At 39.1% G+C, this 19,970-nt stretch overlaps 1 protein-coding gene across 2 annotated transcripts; it reads right to left on the bottom strand.

Annotated features, from left to right (window-relative positions):
- Window positions 1–7,302: 7,302 nt before the first annotated feature.
- On the bottom strand, window positions 7,303–18,710 carry Msantd4 (Myb/SANT DNA binding domain containing 4 with coiled-coils). Of its 2 annotated transcripts, none has more exons than XM_020153130.2 (3): window positions 18,581–18,710; window positions 9,831–10,431; window positions 7,303–9,519 (listed from the first exon to the last, which is right to left on the bottom strand). In XM_020153130.2, exons 2-3 carry the CDS (start codon window positions 10,290–10,292, stop codon window positions 8,944–8,946), a joined length of 1,038 nt encoding a protein of 345 aa, XP_020008719.2. In that variant the 5' UTR covers window positions 10,293–10,431; window positions 18,581–18,710; the 3' UTR covers window positions 7,303–8,943. The 2 variants fall into 2 exon arrangements, with proteins under 2 accessions (XP_020008719.2, XP_073922910.1); XM_074066809.1 differs by lacking the exon at window positions 18,581–18,710 and adding an exon at window positions 18,179–18,450.
- Between the last annotated feature and the right edge of the window lie 1,260 nt (window positions 18,711–19,970).

Genomic DNA, 19,970 nt, shown 5'->3' with positions numbered 1-19,970 from the left:
ATAGACTTCATAAGTGAGAGGTGTATATTATAAACTCCAGGGGAAATACTACAAAAAAATTATAAAAAGAATGATAACTAGTAATTCTTTACTGAATGTGAAATAGAATCATAAAATCCAGTGTGGAGATTTGTGAGACCATGACTGACTCAGTACAGTAGGCTAGCCTCAGAAAAAAACAACAACAAAAACATCTGTCACTCTCCTCATCTCTGAGAACTATAGCAAGATGTCATTTTGAAAGAGGGCCATTGTTTGAGACTCAGATATTCCAGGGGCTATTAATCAAGGAATAATCACAGCTCATGGAATCTTGAGACAACCTGCAATAGGGTCTATGTGGGAGGTAGTCACAGAGGTGATGGTGGAGAAGAGAGGTTCTTGTGTGGTCCTGAAGAAAAGCTCAAGCAGTGGGGAACTCTAACAGGGAAGGGCATGGTGGCCAGAGAAGTCCTGCCTTCCCTGGTGAGGAGCAAGTCCCATCACTTAAGGTTCACAGTGGAAACTAAGCACTAAGCCCATGGCTGGTGTAGTATTAGGCCTTTAGGACCTGCCTCCTGGCTACATGTGTTGGCTGCCAGGTAGGACTTAGAACCCCTAACCCAAACCCTCTGAATCACATGACTTCTATAGCATCCTTCCCTTCCCAAAGAGAGGTGAACTGATCAGCAGGGTCTGAAAGCACGAGGACCCACCTCCAGAAACTACATCCCAGTGTGGGTAAAATGTGGGCTAGACTGAGGATCCTAAATCTAGACCCTCTGAATCACATGACTTCCACAGCCTCTTCACCCACAGGGGAAAGTGATTTGCTGGCAGTATCTATAAGTACAGAGACCAGTAGGCAAAGTGCCTAGGACCATCAGTACCCCACTGCCAATGCAGAATTCATTGTCCTGTTTGCTCCCCCACCTCTCTGATGCATTTAAGGGTTGCACCTATTTTTGGATGCTTGCTGCCCCTGAGGACACAAATTGGGTGGCCTGAGGAGCAAGTGGGAACCTGCCTAGCTGTAAAGCTCTCTGTATCCAGAAACAGCTCACAGTACACAGAGCTTCCATAGTGAAAGCAGCTTATAGGACAACTGATCATTCCACAAGAGACTCCAAATAAATTTCCTCAATCCAAGCAGTGTTAGGGATCAAGTCTTTTACCTTGAGAATGTGGGCAGATGCTTGGCTACTGAGCCATACCCCCAGTCCAGTGATGAGAAACAGCTCCTCAGCCTGGCCACTACACTGTCCTGCCTGACCATTGAGACGATTTCATCTGAAAACCAATGGGTGATTAGACCTTCCAATCAACAACTTGGTCTACAGTGCTGAAATACCAACCCAGAAACATACGAAAAACAAGGCAACATGACTTCTCCAAAACTCAACAACCCCACAGTCACAAACACTAATGAAAGTGAAGTGGATGAAATCTAAAGGAATTCATAAAAATGATTATAAAAATGATCAATGAATTTAAAGAGACAAATAAATGTCTGAATCATTTCCAAGAAAACTCAAATAAAGAACATTTCAAAAAACATTTGTAGTGGCTTTGAACATTAGGAATGTGTTATTTCTTCAAATAAACCTAACTCCTTTTCCACCTCCAAAATTAGGATGAGACACACAAGACATTTGCTTCAAGTACGAAATTTAAAGGGGAGCCAAAAAATTTAGTATTCCGGTAAATAATATTTTCATGAAACATTTAAAAATTATTGTAAAAAAATTAAAGAGGGAGTATCAAAATTTAAACAAAGGCACGCTGTGCCAAACCATGTGAAACCCTGGGACAAAATTTTTAAAAGAAATGTGTGCCCCTATATGCATGTATAATTTTAATGATTAGCTTTGTGGCAGAATATAAAACTAGCTGAAAATTTAAAAAATAGTTGTGTGAACTCAATATTATATTAAATTTAAATATTTTATTTATATCAAAACTGAATATATTATAATTATACTTTATTGGTTTTAACAGAAGCAAATGCAATTAATATTTTCAAAACCTACTTCTTTGTATAACTTCTTTTCAATTAAGAAAATTGACATTTTATAATTTCTGTTGATCTAATAAGAACCTTAAGAAACTTTCAATTAACATCAGCTTACTGTCACTTCTTTTGCAAGATATCATTTATAAATTTTAATATGGCTATTTTGTAGCCTTGAAATTTTGACATTTTCTTTCTGAAAGCGTTGTTACCTTAATTTTTATTTTTAGGTGTATGGGCAGTTAAGAGACAGAATTCTCCCCTGCAATTGGGATGCCTAAGTTTGGTCCCAGGTCTAGTAGCATTTGGTCTCCTTTGCTATTTATAAGAAATGGTAGAGTGGGGAAGGGCAGTCTCTAAAATCAGAAAGGCTACAAACACACAGCATCAAGAATACTGCACATAATATAAGAAAAAATATAGTTAATATAATTGACTACATGATAATGGATGCCAAATAGACAAATGTAGAACCTAAGAAAATACAGAATAGGAGCTTACTGACATGAAAAACTGAAAATTCAGAATCAGCAGTTTCAAAATGAGATGAGGTTGATCCAGCAGTCCAAAATGACATCATCAAGGACTCAACTTCTTTCTGCTCTGCCTTCCTTGATAGGTGCCATACAGATATTTCTAGACATCACCACTCCATGTAGCAAAGTGGCTTTCTACCTCTTTACCTTTTGTCTACATGGGGAGTTAAGACTTAAAGGAGAAGAGTAAAATCTTCTCTTTCACAGAAATTCCAACAAATACCTCTTACGTTTCATTGGCTCTGAGTAGATTATAAGCCTATTTTTTGAACAACCAATCCAAACTAATCTATTTCAGATGCCTCTTCTTTCTGAACAGCCTAACATAGGTTTACAACTCCATTCATTGGAGAGTGTTTGGGAAAAATAGGCAATTTATCAATGTGTATTTTGATAAGTAAAATGAATAGTTATTAGCAATATCATCTTGATATAAAGTAGACATTCACATCAAAGGTGATATTTTAGTAGCACACTTGTAGTGATTCAGTGGTATCCTTATAAGAGTTTGTAAAAAGCTCAATTGTGTTTTGTCTATGTTACATAATTATGATAATAAATAAATGTAAAGAGCATTGCTGAATAAATTAATAAATTAATTTATAATAAATAAATTTAAATAAATAAATCCATACCTTTCAAAGAAAATGTTTTCTACGTGGCCTCATTAAGAAACTTGAGCTTGTTTTCATAAACATGACTTTTTTTTTCACTAAATTGTATACTTAAATTACTATCTACAATTTGGGGAAAGAAAGACTCTCAACCCAGTCACTGACCCCACTGGAGGTGTCATAGGAGGGCACCAGAGTGCAGAATTAGCAGGGATGAATTAAAATCTTTGTCATCCATTTATTTGCAAAATCAACAAAAGTTAGCAAATGTGGATGAGGACACAAGTCCTCTTTATTTAATAGGACCGGGAATCCTTTGGGTGGTACAGTTGTCTCAGGTAATGCAAGGTCAAGCCATGGCCATTTCTGGTCCAAGTTCACACAGTGTAGCAGAGAAGCAATCAAAGAGTACACACCTGGCTGCCATTTTTCATTCCTATGGTTGAGAACAGTCTTGGACAAAAGGGCAATGATTCATAACTAGAAAAGCTTTACCATTTCTACTCAAATGGTCTCCAAGCAAACTTTAGAAGATATGATATGATCTTATGTGGTAACATTTTCCATTTTTTTCAGTGAAATTCATTTTTATATTTTCAAATTATGGTATACAGTAGTAGAAATGATAAAGCCCCTGGTTCTGAAAGAAATTTGTGCTGCTAGTTCTTACTGTAGGATAAAAAATGGAAAGGTGAGGAGTGAAAGGTAATATGATCAATGGCAAAGATAAGAAATGCATGACTATTTGGAGAACAGCTTGGCAAGCACACTCGTGTTGGTATGAGGAAGTCCTAAACAGGGTGAGCAAACGACATTTGTAGAATATACTCAATAACAAAAAGGAACAGGAGAGACTGCAGGGAAGACAAATTTGTGATACCTCTAAGTTGCTTTCTAGTTTTAAACTGTATTCTCATATATTTTTATTTCAAATATGGTGAAATTTTACATTTTACCAGATGTAAAATAGACAAGAAATATGAGGCTCAGAGACTGTGACTATCACCCAGCTGGTGACCGGGAGCTTGGACTAGACTTGTGGTCTTTCTTGAGCTTTGCTCTCTTTCCACTACACTTCATGCCCTGTCAACTAACAGGACATAAAGGAAAGACTACTTTGAGAAATCTATTCTGAAAAAAGGATTGGATGGGAAGGAACTAAGAGAGAAAGCTGCTGAATACAGGCTGCAGGTGCGCCCATGCTAAGGACTACACGTGAGTTGGTGGCTGACCTGAGGCGGTACAAGAAAAGATAGAACTGGATCGATAACTTGAGTAGAGTGAAGAAGGCAATGGATTTGAAGACACCTTTAAAATTCCCAAACAACTTGATACAAATGGTGCCATTGCAGAGGGAAAAGTATTTATGAGAGGAGGGAGCTAATGAGTTCAGTTCTGGTACCAGATTCTTATATTTGAGAAAAGAGCAATATAAATAGAGTGAAATGATTGTAATAATTAGAAATACAGGTTTATTACATTGGAACTGAGACTTAAATTTGAAAGGAATAGACAGTATTTCAATTCATTAACTATTTTTCAAATCATTATTTTTAAAAGATAAATAGGTCACATAAGAAAAAAATGGCAAATAATAAAAGGTAATCCCTTTTGAAAATCATTGAGTTTTCTTAACCTTTCAACATATTTCAAAATTCAAATTCCAGTTTAGCTTTGTCTTAATTCAAACAGTTTGTGTCTACAGTGCTCAATCTGAGATTTAAGCAACAAGTTTATCTCCCCCTCCATCCCTCCAAAAGTTTTGTTCTTCTCCAGCTGTCTTCCAGCTACACAAAGGCTAAATCTTTTTTCAGTTTGAATTGAGGGAGAGTTTCAGAGACACATTTGACAGACCATCTTCATCTGGATTTTAATTAGGCATTGTGCAAAACACTGCCTGGTATTTATATCAATGATTAGTGCATGTCAAAAAAAACCCCAAAAAACTAGAGGCCAAAAACCAAATCAAAAGTTACAACTTCAGGTTTGAAAAAAAAAAAAAGTCCTGACAAGTTAAAAAAATTAATACTAAAAAATGAAATTTACTTTCAGGAAAGTATAGTGCTGAAACAAATGTAGAGCAAACAATAAAAGTCATATTGGACTCACAACAAGAACTATTGAGAGCAGAGTAGTGAGGAAAGTTAGCTATTAACTCAAACTGTTCTAGAAGCAGTAGACTCTCCTTTCACACACAGGACAGGGGTGACAGTGCATGGAGAGGTAGAAAAATGAAGAGAAGCAAAGTAATATAAAATGGACAACACAAAACGGAAGGAATTCTCTTGAATTATAAAGGCTACAGTAATATTGAAAAAGATCTAAGAGAATGCCTGCTGCTTCTTCCTTCCAAGTCAGCAACTTCACAAAAAGAATGGGCAGAAGTTCCTTTTGTGATCAAGGTGATAATTCAAGTCCTTATCAGAGCATTCTTATCTAGGACAGAAGCCACCTGGGCCACTGATACCATCAGGAGTACCACAGCCCAACTATCCCACAAAAATGGCCACAATTTCTCACATATCCTTTTATCTCCAGCTTTTACAGAACTTCAGTGTCTCTTACCAAGAGGTGAATGAATTCTATTCCCCACTCTTTTACTCTGGTCTGCCCTGTTGATTAACTTTGGCCAACACAGCACAGCAGGAGTGTGATTTAGTGACTTGCTGAGACTAAGCCTCAAGATATCTTGAGCTCTGTTTTCTCTCTTTGGCTCCTATCATTCCCATTAGAAGCCAGGCTAAAGGATCAAACAGCAAGATGAGAGCACAGCCCCATCATTGATCTATCCATCTACCCCAGGTCCAGCTAACCCCAAAAGCAGAACCATCGAGCAAGCTGCAGCCCACCATGGAATGCAGCAAAGATCAAAAACACCCAGCTATGTTTACCTAATTCTAAGATAATGAGAAAAATAAATGGCTGTTGTTTTCAGCTACCAAATTTTTTTTTTCATTTTTCTTTTATTATTCATATGTGCATACAAAGCTTGGTTCATTTCTCCCCCCTGCCCCCACCCCCTCCCTTACCACCCACTCCACCCCCTCCCTCTCCCCGGACCCCCTCAATACCCAGCAGAAACTATTTTGCCCTTATTTCTAATTTTGTTGTAGAGAGAGTATAAGCAAGAATAGGAAGGAACAAGGGTTTTGCTGGTTGAGATAAGGATAGCTATACAGGGCATTGACTCACATTGATTTCCTGTGCGTGGGTGTTACCTTCTAGGTTAATTCTTTTTGATCTAACCTTTTCTCTAGTACCTGTTCCCCTTTTCCTATTGGCCTCAGTTGCTTTAAGGTATCTGCTTTAGTTTCTCTGCGTTAAGGGCAACAAATGCTATCAGCTACCAAATTTTTGATGGTCTGTTGCATAGCCACAGGTAACAAACACAACTCACTCAAGTGTGCCAACCACCTCAGAAATGCAGCAATACCATTTCCTATTGGAGTAGCCTGACCCATCTGTACTAGGCAGGTTAAGAAACCCAAGGTTCTGTAACCAAAGCCTGGGAAGACATTAGGCTTCTTCTTTTTTATTTTTTAAAGTTCCTTACTCCCAGGAACTTAAGGGTGCTCCACCCAAAATGAATAAATGGGTATCTTCATGCTTTCCATAGGAATTTAAAATCTACTGATCTCAAACCCATCACGTATATCATCTTACACTTAAGTAGCATTCTATAGTTTATGCACTTTACATATATCATTCTCAAATAAAACAAACAAACAAAAAAATCTATGGAACACTACCAAAGAGGTATCATTATGCTCATTTTAAAAGTGATAAAATTAAGTGGAAGTGCAAGTTAAATGACATTCACAGTAGCAAATGGCAAAGCTACAAGATTTATGACTACACCTAAACTGTCACTACTCCCTCTTCTTAGAGCTCTTGTGCTGAAATCTCAGTATTGGCATGATTTTTTTTAAAACACACTGAGTTAATTAAATTGATGAGATAACATTTCACTTCTCATAAAAGTAGAGACAAGGTGAGTTTTTTGAGGGGCAAATCAGTAATATATGTCAGGTACACAGTTCAAAATCTAGTGTATAAGTTAAGCCCCTGATCCACCCACCACCACAGGGTTTTCTCCCAGGTTGTTAACTTCTACCCTTTAGAGCTTTGAGCATCACTTGAAATGACAGGATAGGCAAATTCATTTCTATGGTAGAAGCATTTATTGTAGTCATAGAAAAATAACACTATTTCAAAATCAGGGTTAAGTAAGCAGAAGTATATTTTTCCTTTCCATACCCATACTCAACATGATTTCAAGTCATTTTTAAATTAATAGGGAACAAACACAGAATCAAGGTAGTATGTCAATAGAAGAGGAAATGTATTAAAGCTACATATCAGCCCTGGAAATCAGAAAACAAAAAGTGAACTCGTGCAGCTATTTTCAATTTCAGTGTGCCAGAAGGATCACCTGGACTGGGGAAAAACCACTGTCAGCAAACTGAAGGCAAGTCATCAGGTTGAGCAGGCCTTTGGTTTCGGAATTCCAAAGGACTGAAAACACAAAAGTGTTCCTCCAAGGAGGCATCAAGACAACATACACTGCAATATAAAAGATCAGCCATTTACTCATTATGCGAAATCTCTGAGCTTGAAATTCAGGAATAACAACAGCTACTACTCTCAAGAACTGTTGTACAGTTTATGACAAACAGTATATAATTACTTCCCCCATCCATAACACAGAGCTACTACCATTATTTCAACATCACCATTATTATTTGATACAGAGGACACTCTCCCCCACCTCCCACTCCCAAATAGCTATTCTTTATTTTAAAAGTCAACCAACCATTCACTGTTATAAGCTCATGGACTACTAGTGCCATCTTTACTAGCTTCTGTCATTCTCTTACAGAAGATTTCAGTATATGACTGAAATCATATGAGGTTTTGTATTCAAGCTAAGACAACAGATTCAACAAAGGGAACTAGAGCTTCCAAATTGTGTGTTGCTTCTAAAACATCAATAGATGAATTAACTGCTTTTAGAAGTGACCCATTTTAGACAATCTCAGATGCTCCCTGTATTGTTACATGAATTTCAAGCTATTTATAGATGGAACATGGGAATAAAGTACCTAGCATCTTCATAACTTCCTACATTCAATATACTACACAGTAATATTTCATAGTTAAAAGTTTTTTGGCCATTTAAGTATCTATGCACATATCTGCGGTTTTAATATTCTAAAACTGTAAAACATAGCTATAGAGGTGCACAGTTAGGCTAGAATAGTGTTTCTCAAACTCAGCACTAATGACACTTTGGTTGGGTAATTCTTTACTGTGACGGGGGTGACCATGTGGTACGTGATGTTTAGCAGCAACAGTGGCAACTATATGCTAGATGCCAGTCACAATCCACCCTCCTCAACCCACTTTTGGCAACCAAATATGTCTCCAGACAGCGCCAAATGTCTTCTGGGGGTCAAAATCAACCCCACATGAGAACCACTGGACTAGAATGTTACACAGACAGAATTGTAAACTCTGGGGTACAGATAATACAAGACGCTAATCAATAGCACTAATGTAAGAGCCTAGCACAATAATCTTCTGCAGTTACGTTTATGCAAGGGCACAGAGCATTTATATTATATACTACATAAGCATACAGTTACCCACATATATCTTTTTCCTACTGGAAACACTGACATTAGACTGGAAAAGAAACTAAAAAGAAAAAAAACATAGATAATCCAGCCAACCACCTTATATCACCTGAAACCAGAAACAACTACAGTTTACAAACATTTGCTAAATGGAGACCTAAAAAAGGTCACTGCAAATGTCCTTCCTTCTGAATTCGAAGTCTCTCTTTCTCCACTTGTAAGCGTTCCTTTTCAATCTGCAGCTTTTCTGATTCAAACTTCAAAAATTGCAGCCTATCTTTTTCCAGCTGCAAGCGCTCTCGCTCAAGTTTCAACTTCTCTGTTTCTATGTCCTGTGGCTGAAGTACAGACTTTTCACCTTGGCCAAGTTCATTTTCCAGAGATGGTTTTTCAGAACTAACTATCTGTAGCCTGAGCTTCTCTCTCTCAATCTGGAGCCGTTCCTTCTCCAGCTGCAGCCGCTCGTGCTCCAAATCTAAATGTCGCAGCCTCTCTTTCTCTATCTGCAGGCGTTCCTTTTCTACCTGCAGTCTTTCTGCCTCAATATCCAGTCGTCGTTTTTCCAACTCAAGTTTCTGTTTCTCTATGTTTACAAGTAAATGGGGCTCATCATATGCAGATCTAGAAGGTGTTGAGTTGAGGGTGAAAAACTCATCAATGTGGGGAAAATCCGGAAGCTCATTTTCCCTTCTGGAATCTGGTATGACAGATGACAACATTTCTTCCTCCTCCTCAATCTCAAACTAAGAGAAAAGAGCAAAGTGACATTTAGTATTACTTCTACTTCGTGGATGTCAATTTGTCCAAATATCTCTTAAAGGCTTCTGTATTGTTTCAACACATAAAACCATTTAATTTGAACTGCAAGAAATGCATACATGAATTACCTGATGTCACCAACGTATATAATCAAGAAATTAAATTTAGGTGTAAAGAGAAAACAAACAGAATGATCTTGTTATGTGTAAACTTTAAGTAAGCTTGAAAATCTGAGAACTCAACTATGACTGGATTATAAACTCCCACATTAGCATTGTCACAGGCTAATACTTACTTCAGGACTCTGGGAATCCCTTTCTTCCTCTTCCACTTTGACCTCTGTTAAGGATCCACCTGCATCCCTGAAATCTGCCACATTCTGCCAGTCAAAATTTGCATCATTTCGGAATGCAATCTTCTCATCTATCTCTTCAGTGAGCGAGTCATCTAAATCAGATGTGGGAAGGGGGTACCCTGAACCAACCAGTTTAATGTTTGCCTTCATTCTCTTTCTCTTCATAAGTGCTCGCCAGTCAAGGTATCTCCTTTTCACTTCTGTCCCTGTCCTCTGTTCCCCTTCTCCTACGGCATTCACACACTGTGCAATCTCCTCCCATGCCATTCGCTTCATCACATTTATTGTTGTGTTGAGCTGCTTAGAAAAAATGACTTCTTTCCTTTTGGTAATTTCTTTCAAAAGGGTCTGAGTTTCTTGAACACTAAAATTACTTTTCCTTTTTCTTTTCAACTGCTTCATTTTTTAAAAGTTGCTGTAGAAGACGTGCAAAGAACTTGAAGAGTGCTACAAGGCACAAAACCAAGGACAACCCCTTGCTGGCACTTAGTTCAATCACTGCTGTCTACTCATCCACTTGTGGGAGCAGGCTGGACAATTCCTAAAGGAAAAAGCAGAATAAGATCAATCAACCTGCAGCTTGTGTATATACTTCAACCCAACAAGTCATATAATTTTAAAAAGAAAGAAAAAAATGTTCTACATATGACTCAAAATTGGTGACATCTGTCTTTATCAGTGCCAGATGGCAGAATCCAAGCTGCCATCTCCTCTTACCTGGGATGCTGTAATAGTGACTCGGTTGGCCTACTCCCTATTGCTCCGGCTCCTTCTCCCACTGATTCACCCCAAGTTCTCCTACACCAGCCCTCTTCAATCACCAATTCCTGTCAAGCTCTTTTCGCTGTTCATACTATACTCTGCCAAGAAAGTGGATTGCTCCCTCCCTGGCCTACTCACTTCCTCCTCATCCTTCAACTCACACATTAAGTATCTGTTTCTCAGCAAAGCCTTTCCTTAAAAAGTCAAGTATTCCTAGTCAAAACTGTACACTTGTGCTAACACATAGTTGCACTTCACCAAAAGTTCCACTGTGAGGACAGGGATGTTCTGCTCACCACCCTCTTTCCCCAAAGCCTTGCAGACTTTCTGGTACATGGCAAGCACACCATAAATATATGCTGAATGAATGTGTCAATTTGAGAAAATGAAAGATCATCTTGTAAGCATTTCTTTTAGAAACAGAATGTTTCTCTAATTTCCAGATGATGCTTATACTGTAAGGTCATCAAAGATGGTATCTGAAACTTGTTAGGAAGGTTGTGTTCAGAAACTGTTGGGGGTAGGACCTAGCAATCTGGGTTTCAAAAACACTCTAGATAACTGTAATGTATGCTAACATTTGGGTATCCCCGTGCTAGGCCCACATCAACAAACAGATGCTTCATGCATTGCACCTTGATTCCAAGTCTCACACAAGTGCATCTGGTTGATGGAATACATAACACAACGAAACCTTCATTATGACAGAACTTGGAAATGTTTTTCATCAATCCAGACTTTGCATTACAGGGACATATATTGGGGGGGGGAGGGGATTTGAACAAATGATTTCCAAGACAGCAACTCCATTTTCTCCTCAAGGCAGAAAATGAGATCATTTACTGGAAAGGTCCCCGTGTCTCTGATAGTGTAGCACATGATGTTTTATAAATATTGGCTCAACTGAAGAGAAAACTGGGATAGAGGGTAGAAAATCTCTTTTACTTGGAAAAGAGACTTTAAAAATATGTAATAGGAAAAAAGGGCTCAAAACAAGTATAGATAAGTCATGTTTTCTGACTTCAAATTCACTCAATGATCATCGTTACAGACTGGCTTTTCCTCATTACAAAATGAGAGGAGGGAATGAGATTACTGAAGTCCTCTGCAGTTCTATCACTGTCTGACTATACACTCTTCCTGCCAAGAAGAAAAAATACCAAATTAGCCATAAATTCCAGTCCTGTCATTTTTCTCAAACACAGACCAATATTGGTGATACCAACATTTCTATTAATAAAAGAAGACTGAGAGATTAATCTTCAAACAACATGGCTAGTTAAATGACAGGACGTACATCCTGGCTCCCTCATGGCATAGCTAATTCAACTTTATTAGCAGTGTGTGACAGCTAAATCTTTAAAATGTTGCTAAGATAACTTTCGAGATACTATCTAGTAGAATTTCAAAAGGAGCAGATTCTGATCTACGTGGAAGGTTCAGATAAAATCCTATATATGGGCAAAAACTCCTCAAAGCTTCAACCAGTTACATTACCCCTATCACATGTAAAAAAAATTAACATACAGTCCAGGCCTGAAGAGTCCCTGAACAGACAAAAACAGACTTCATAAATGATCTTAGCCTGTTTGAGCTGCAAACAGAAGCAAAATGACTTTGTCTATTTCTTGTAAACACCATATGAAAGAAAAATGAGACTTAAGGCCAACCAATCAGAAGCAATCACCTATTTATAGTTACATAACTAGGGAGTTCCAGCATGATAGGCAGACAACTATATAAGTATAAACCATCAAATATTTCCTTTGCTTTACTTCCATCTTCATCCCATAAAAGCCTTCTCCTTGAAGTCTCTCAGCAAGATCCCTGAAGCCCTTCTAGTTTGGAACTGATTTCATCAATCACTGCTTCCTCAAACAAACTCTTTAAAATTTTATTGTGCCACAGTTTTCCTTGTAACATACATTTCTCCTATCTTAAATTCTTTAATGTCTGTCAATTTAGTGTGAAAAATAGGTCTTAGGCATTTTGAAATACAAGTAGTATTTTTAACTGTTGTAAAAATACATCAACTAGGCAAGGCTAAATTTAATCAGAAAATACACAAAAACTATTTTCAACTATTTATTGTTTGAGCCTTCTCTCTTTGAGTTAAAAGTGGGTGCCAGTTTCTTATTTTTAAACTTTAATAACAGCATTTTAACGACCATTTCAGTAAACTTTTGTTCAGTTTTTTTGTCTTTTCTAGCTGCCAGTAACCTTTGTTCAACGGGCTTTGTATAAAAATATGTCCATCACCATATTGCCTTGTTTCCGCTCACTCATGTGGAATAACCATCTCCTGAGAGGCCACTTGCTGCCGAAATAGGTCAGAAAGAATGAAATGTTCTGAACACAGAAAATGAACTCAAAAAACTCACTGTCAGTCTCACAGTCACATACAAATGGAGCACAGTATGTGAAACAAAAAGGATCACAAGCAAACTATTTCTAAAGCAGACCTTCGAAATTTCTCAAGACATTTCATGATACGTTGAAATCCACTAAAGTGGAATATGGCAGCAAGCTTGATATTATACTGGGGATAAACTGCCCTGAAAGCAGAATGTAAGCCTTTTGTGACTAGAACATAGGGAAAGTATTTATAAATTAAGACACCATTAAGAAAGACAGTGTGTAAGGGCTGCATGTGGTGGTGCACACCTGTAATCCCAGCTGTTTGGGAAGTGGAGATGGGAGGATCAAGGTTTGAGGCAAGGCCAGCTCCAGGCAAAACATAAAATTCTATCTGAAAAATAACTAAATTGGGGTCTAAGTGGTAGAGTGCCTGCTAACCAAGTGTGATGCCCTAACCCCAGTACCAAAGGGGGAAGGGGGCAGAGGCACAATGTGTAGTGGTTATGAGCAAATTCTGGAATTAGATAACCTGGGTTAGAGCCTGGATCTACCATTTCCTAACTGTGTCAGTAGTTACTTAAAGTCCCTGTGTGCAAAATGATTTAACGCTACTAATAGAGATACTGTAAGAAATAAAGATTTAGTGAACTACATAGACTCGTACTTGCTGTACATTAAGCACTGTTAAGTGTTTGCTGTTATTACATCAGAGACAAAATCTAAATAATTTCGACAACAGGAATCACAAATCATAATAACACTGGTATCGTTCTACTTGGGTTGGGTGGTAGGTCTGTGGGCATCACTATTACTCTTTGTAACATATATGCTCCGTTACGGGGCCTGCTCGTGAGAGCTCACAATCTCTCTGGCTTCTTTCCAGGAACATCATGTTAGGAGCTAAAAATCAACCAGGTTGGCAGTACTTACTCCACAGCATAGAAAATTGTAGTGCTAGAAATGCTACAAATGTGGAGATCAGCCCAGGCGAAGTTAGCAAGACCCTATCAAAAAAACAACAAAACAAAAAGGCTGGGGCGTAGCTCAAGTGACAGAGCTCTACTGAGCCCTGGGTACAATCTCCAGTATTAAAAAGAAAAAAACAAAAAGGAATGCTCCAAATTCAGGCTTCTTTTAGGACTGGGAATTGGTTTATTAGAACACTACCGCCCCATTATCTTTACATATATCAAATAATACTGAGTAAAAACTTTCTTCTGCCATTTGTCCCACCACTGAGGAACTGGGAGAAGATAGTTCTGCCTGCTCCAAACACAGTATCTTCAATACATGGCACTGTGCTTAACAAATAGGAAGTAAGAAATATAAAATTAAAAGGAAGTGATTATGGAATGGGACAGGAGATAGAAAGAGAAAAACAAAATAATGTGAAAAAGGATAAGTCAAGAAAACTGAAATTTCTGTGGGCACTCAAACCATGTTTACAAGAAAGGCACAATCCAAAACAATAGAGGAAAGAAGCAGTTTAAGAGAGTAAGTGAAGGCATTAGATTAACTACTCATCTAATACCATGCCTATTATTGTGTAACAGGTACCAATTAGTAGGTTAGACAAAATTCTGAAAAAAATGTTTCAGCAAACAGGCCACATTGTTACTTAAGCAATATCTACCAATGGTAAACAGTTTATCAAAGACATTTTTTAAAATGGAATCAGTGATTAGATGTCCTTAAAAATGGGAACAAGTAGGTAAAGTGACATCAAATTACATATCAAATCAAATACAATATAAGGAAACTTTCTGTTTCCAAAAGAAGGTTCCAGAGCATTTAAATGGCTTTTTAAACCATTTAAAAGCCACTATCATATTTATATATACACACAACATAGTGAAAACCTGTTATTAAAAAAATAATAAAATTAAAATGTGTACAGAAAGACAAGGAGGAGTACAAAGGCAATTTTTTTTCAGAGATCATTAAGGAAAGACTTCCTCTGCTTACAATGTAGAAAAAGCGGGTTTATTTTTGAGAAAATATGAGTAACAGAATGTTACATCAGATGCCAAAAGAGTATGTCTAGTTGTATGGACGAACTCCTACCGCTTGGGACAGCTTGGAAACACATCAAAGGAAGACAAGCAAAGTAGTTTAGATTTATGAAAACATGGACAGCTCTCTCCAGAGAACCAAACATTCTCATATGTAGAATGTCTTTAGACATCTACCTATATCTTTATCAGAAAGACCTGTAACTGAATTAAGAGCATAAGGCTGCACTATCCATTATCAGAGTGAGTCATTAAAAACATTGCTCCATTCCATGCATACTGAGAGCTTAAAAACCTTTTAAAGGCTGCCCACACTACTCTGAAGTTTACTGCCTGATCTTCCTCTCTTTCTGTTATAAACACAATTATAGAGTCCTACCTGTATCCCATCTTTTCCAATCTTATTCATACCTCCAATACCACCTCCCCAAACTAGTCTCCCATCCCTCTCTCTCCATGCACAGGTGCACACAAAAACAACAATTATAATGAAATTCCTCTAAATTCTAGAACTGTGTTGTCCAATAGAAATATGTGGGCTGTACATATAACTTTAAATCCTCTAGTGGCCTTCTTAAAACAGAGAAGCAAAAATGAATACTGTATTTAACCTAATATATCCTAAATGTTATCATTTTAATATGTAATCAATTTAAGCAATTTATTGAGGTATTTACATTCTTTTTTATATTAAATTTTCAAATTCCAGTGAAAACTTTATATTTTGAATCTTACATCTCAATTTGGACTAGCGACATTTCATGTGCTCAGGAGCAACGCACAGCTATTGGCTGCTTGTCTGGATAGCACAGCTCCAGCTGACATGAATAGGACTGTCACCCACTCTAACTCATCTTCCCAATTCCTGTGCTGTCTACCCTTTTCTCTTGCCAATGTCTACTCACCCTTCATTGCTGGATCTAAAAGTCCTCTGTTCCAGGACCCCTTCACTGTTCCCAGTCACCTAAATCCCATGACCTTGCTGTGTACTTCCACCATCAGGTTGTATTACAATCAGTTCTTTTACATTAGGAACAACAAGGGATCAAAGATTAATATATTACTACTGGTATAAAGTAATTTCTAGCTCACTAAAACACAGGTGCATGAAAAAAGTGTACATGATCTGGGTGCCCTTGGCTCATGCCTGTAATCCTAGCTACTCAGGAGGATCATGGTTTGAGCCCTGCCCAGGCAAATATCATGAGACCCTATCTAGAAAATACCCAACACAAAAACGGTCTGGTGTAGTGGCTCAAGTGGTAGAGCACCTGTCTAGCAAGCATGAAGCCGAGTTCAAACCCCAGTACCACCAAAAAAAACGCACATGAAAAATTGTAATGGAGTTTGTAAGCAGAAGACTGAGAATACAAACTACCTAGGCTTATACACCAATTACAACACTTACTAGCTCTGTGATCTCCAGAAAATTAACCTTTTATACTTGTTTACTCATTGATAAATGAGAAAAATAACAGAATAACACTCATAATGTTCAGGATTAAAAGAGGTAATCTAATTGACTCTATAACTAGGATGGAGTAAGTCCAAATTAAACGCTGCTGCTATCCATTACCTCTTAGTACAGTGTCTGGACAATTAATGCTAACATCTGAAGAGTATAATAAAGAGGTACTAACAAAATATCCTCAGTATCCAGAAGGAAAAATCTCTGATGAGATCAGAAAATGTTTTGAGAAGGAATTACCATTTGAAATAGGTTTGTGCATCAAACAGGCTAATGAGGGACAGAACTAAAAGGAAGAAGTACTTAGAGGAGCTAGAAAACTAGGCTGAGGCCAAATATCGCCAGTCTTTAATACTGGCTTGGTAAGACACTATACTTTGCTTAGAAAATGTACTGAAAAAGATAAATATAACTGTGAAAGTTCATATACATTTCTGAAATGCAAGAAGGTTATCTTACATGTGGAGGCACTGTTGCTATAATAATATATAACAAAATACATGATGAAATAAACAATGACTGAAGTTGTCAAGAGGATCTTAATTTATGCAGGTATCTATCATCAGATTTTGCTGCTCTTAGAATCCAAGATCAATTTAGTAATTGGATTGTTGTAAATTTATTGATACATGGCAGAAATAGCAGTCCTTTTTAACCTACCCTGGGAAATAAATTTATAAAACTTGACAGTCATTGTTGGCAATTACATGGTCTATTTTTTCCCAACAATTCCTAACTCCATACTTAGAGCTTGCAAAGTAGTGTCCCTTTGTCCCCAACTGATCTGTGCTGAGCTCATGAACTATTTCATGGATAAAATGCACTGGAGAGCATTTTCTAATTTCAACGAAATTGATATTTGGAACACCTTGGATTTCCTGTCCATCTTGCCTGAAACCTTGACCTTTTCTAAGGACAAGAAAGTGCCAGCATCAATGCATGCTGAGTTGCTAAAATCTGGTCATCAGACATACAGGGATAAAAAACTCTTTTTTGGAGGAATATTTGTCTTTCTGTCCTCTCTGAATAGTCTGGTACCCATGTAACAGGAGCTTGGGTTTTCTGCCATCCATTCACCCAATAATTTCCTAAAACATTTAGTATACTCCTCCTACATACAGGTACTCTCCTTGGTGCTGGAAATATAACACCCCATAAAAAGTATAAAGATGCCATTTTAGGTGCCCAATGCTATCCCTTTTTTATTAGCTGTCATCTCTGTCTTCACAACTGAGAATCCATTAGTTGCAACCTTTAAAACTTATAGACCGCCCATGTCCCATCACAAAGAAGAGCCATTTTCCTGAATCCCAGCCCACAGTCATTCTTTACTGGCTGGAAATAGGAGTAACATGCAGTTCACTTATGTAATTCTAGTCATGATGACGTTCCCCAAATGGCATAGTACAGCCAGGCATTTTTTTTTTTTAACAAGGACTAGCGATTGCAAATGAAATTCCTACAGCATCAAAGGGGTGGAGAAAAGCCAGGCAGCAAAATCTGGCTTTTCTCCTAACTCGAGTTAGGAGAAGAAAACCACCACAAACCTACTCACTTCCCCCAATCCCACCCCACGGTTCTTGAAAGTGTGACTTTCCCCTCCCTTGTATTCTTACAGGAGATTCACTTCCCTGCAGCATAGGATGCTCTCCCCTAAAACTTGCGGTAAGTAAACAACTGGAGCTTACTCAACAGAGGGCTGTTCTGGGCGTCCCCCGCCCGCGGTGACAGCCCCCGCGAAGGGTCGCGGAGGATGGGGAGACCACCTGGAGCCGGGCGCGCACCTGACTCAGCCACAGGGATGCTGCTGCACCCGGCTGGAGTGCGGCAACTTGGGACGGGCTTCCTCGCTGAGACTTGGAAATGACAGTCCTGCCTGGGTGGGTTCCCACAAACTTGCGCAGCCCGGTTTCAGCGGCGCGGGCCTTGCACCCCCTCCCCGCGCGCGATGGTTCTCCCGGGCTACGCCGCACAGCCAGGGCCACCTGCCGCTGTCCCCGCCGGGATGGGACCCTCCCCGCTGCGAGGACACCCACCGCAGGACCAGCCGCCACCCCCCAGCCGGTATCCTCCAGCTGCGCACCACTCACCTGCGACCCCCGCGGCACCACCGCAAGATCGCCCCTAAGGGTGGCAGAAGAGATGCTTCATAGATTCCCCGCCCACCAACTTCTCCCTCCTTCCATTGGCTTAAATGGCTGCCTCTCACTTGGTGCGACTCAGCCATTGGTCCAGGAGGTATTGCCATTCTGGGTGAGAGCCCGCCCCAGGCCAGTCCTCACAATGGGAATCAAGTCCCAAACCGGTTCCGGGTTAGTGCCCTGGATGCCGCCCCCTCATCATTCGACTCCCACTCTGCGCTCAATCTTTGGTGAGCGGCTCTGTCAGTCAAGTGGGCTCTAGGACACGATTGGTCCCTAGCGATCGGCTTGCCGCGCTGTTCCGCCTAATTGGGGCACTAGCCGCTCCATCTCCAAACTCTACTTTTGTTCTTGATGCTGGACTTGTTAAAAGGGCAAAAAGGAATGGAGAACCTGTGCCTGTCCAGCTGGGTTCCTAGGCCGGCGTCATCTACTCAACCAACTGAGACCTCCGTTGACCTCAACTATTCCTCTGACACTGCCTTTGTCAAAAGTCACCGTTGATTTCCTTATGGCTTATTTAGGATTGAGTGCTCAGCCCTGCTCATACTCAAGCAATATTTGACTTGTTCTTTCGTCAGTGTTTTCCCGAATGTGTGCTTCTTGCATTCCTCCTGCTCAGTCCCCCTCTCCACCCTTCTCTGCAGCCGGGTGTCACCAATGGGCCAGTCTTCCCACTCCTTCTGTTAAGGTCTTTGACTCTCACCTGAATTTTATCAGCATCCTGTTTGCGCTTACTGTCGTCCATACTCAAAATGAACTACTAAAATCTTTCAGTGGAATCTCACCAATCCTATAATAAAGTACAAACACCTTACAAGGTTTACAAAATCCTGCAAGATAAGGCCCTGCTTTCCCCTCAGGCTTCCTCTTTCAATATTGCCCCATCCTTCTTCCCTACCCCAAATCCTTTGCTTCTTTCAGTTCCTGGACCCCATAGTGGCCTTTGGACTCAATTTGCATTGCTGTGTTTCAATCCAGGAAGTTTGTTCCCTGCCTCTTCCCTGCTATGCTCAGGATTCATTTAAGAAATTACTTTCTAAAGGAAACCTTCCTTTCTCTCTGTTTACCTAACCTCTACTTCCAAGTAGTTTCTCTAATGTAGGTTTTTCTAGGTAAAACAGGATGACAGTTAAATTTAAGTTCATATAAATAACATCATTTTAGGTTGTAAATTTGTCCCATGCAATATTTGCCATCCTGTATTTTTATTTGTTATACCTAGCAACTCTGCTGAAGTGAGTTTCCATCACAGTCTGCACCTATCCTTTGACAATTCTTTCTTTGCCTAACTCAGTGCCTAGGAAGAGCCAGTGAAAGAGTATTTGGCAAATAAGTG

Source organism: Castor canadensis, chromosome 2 (genome assembly GCF_047511655.1).
Source record: "Castor canadensis chromosome 2, mCasCan1.hap1v2, whole genome shotgun sequence".
Lineage (NCBI taxonomy): Eukaryota > Metazoa > Chordata > Mammalia > Rodentia > Castoridae > Castor > Castor canadensis.
Note: the sequence above shows the minus strand (reverse complement) of the source record. Positions and strands in the feature narration are given on the sequence as shown.

What these genes read in the sequence shown, in the direction of transcription:
- Msantd4 (XM_020153130.2), bottom strand. Translation starts at nt 10,292, where the DNA reads ATGAAGCAGTTGAAAAGAAAAAGGAAAAGTAATTTTAGTGTTCAAGAA. An exon ending in GGGATTCCCAGAGTCCTGAA is followed by an intron (nt 9,520 to 9,830) that starts GTAAGTATTAGC and finishes CTTTTCTCTTAG; the next exon opens with TTTGAGATTGAGGAGGAGGA.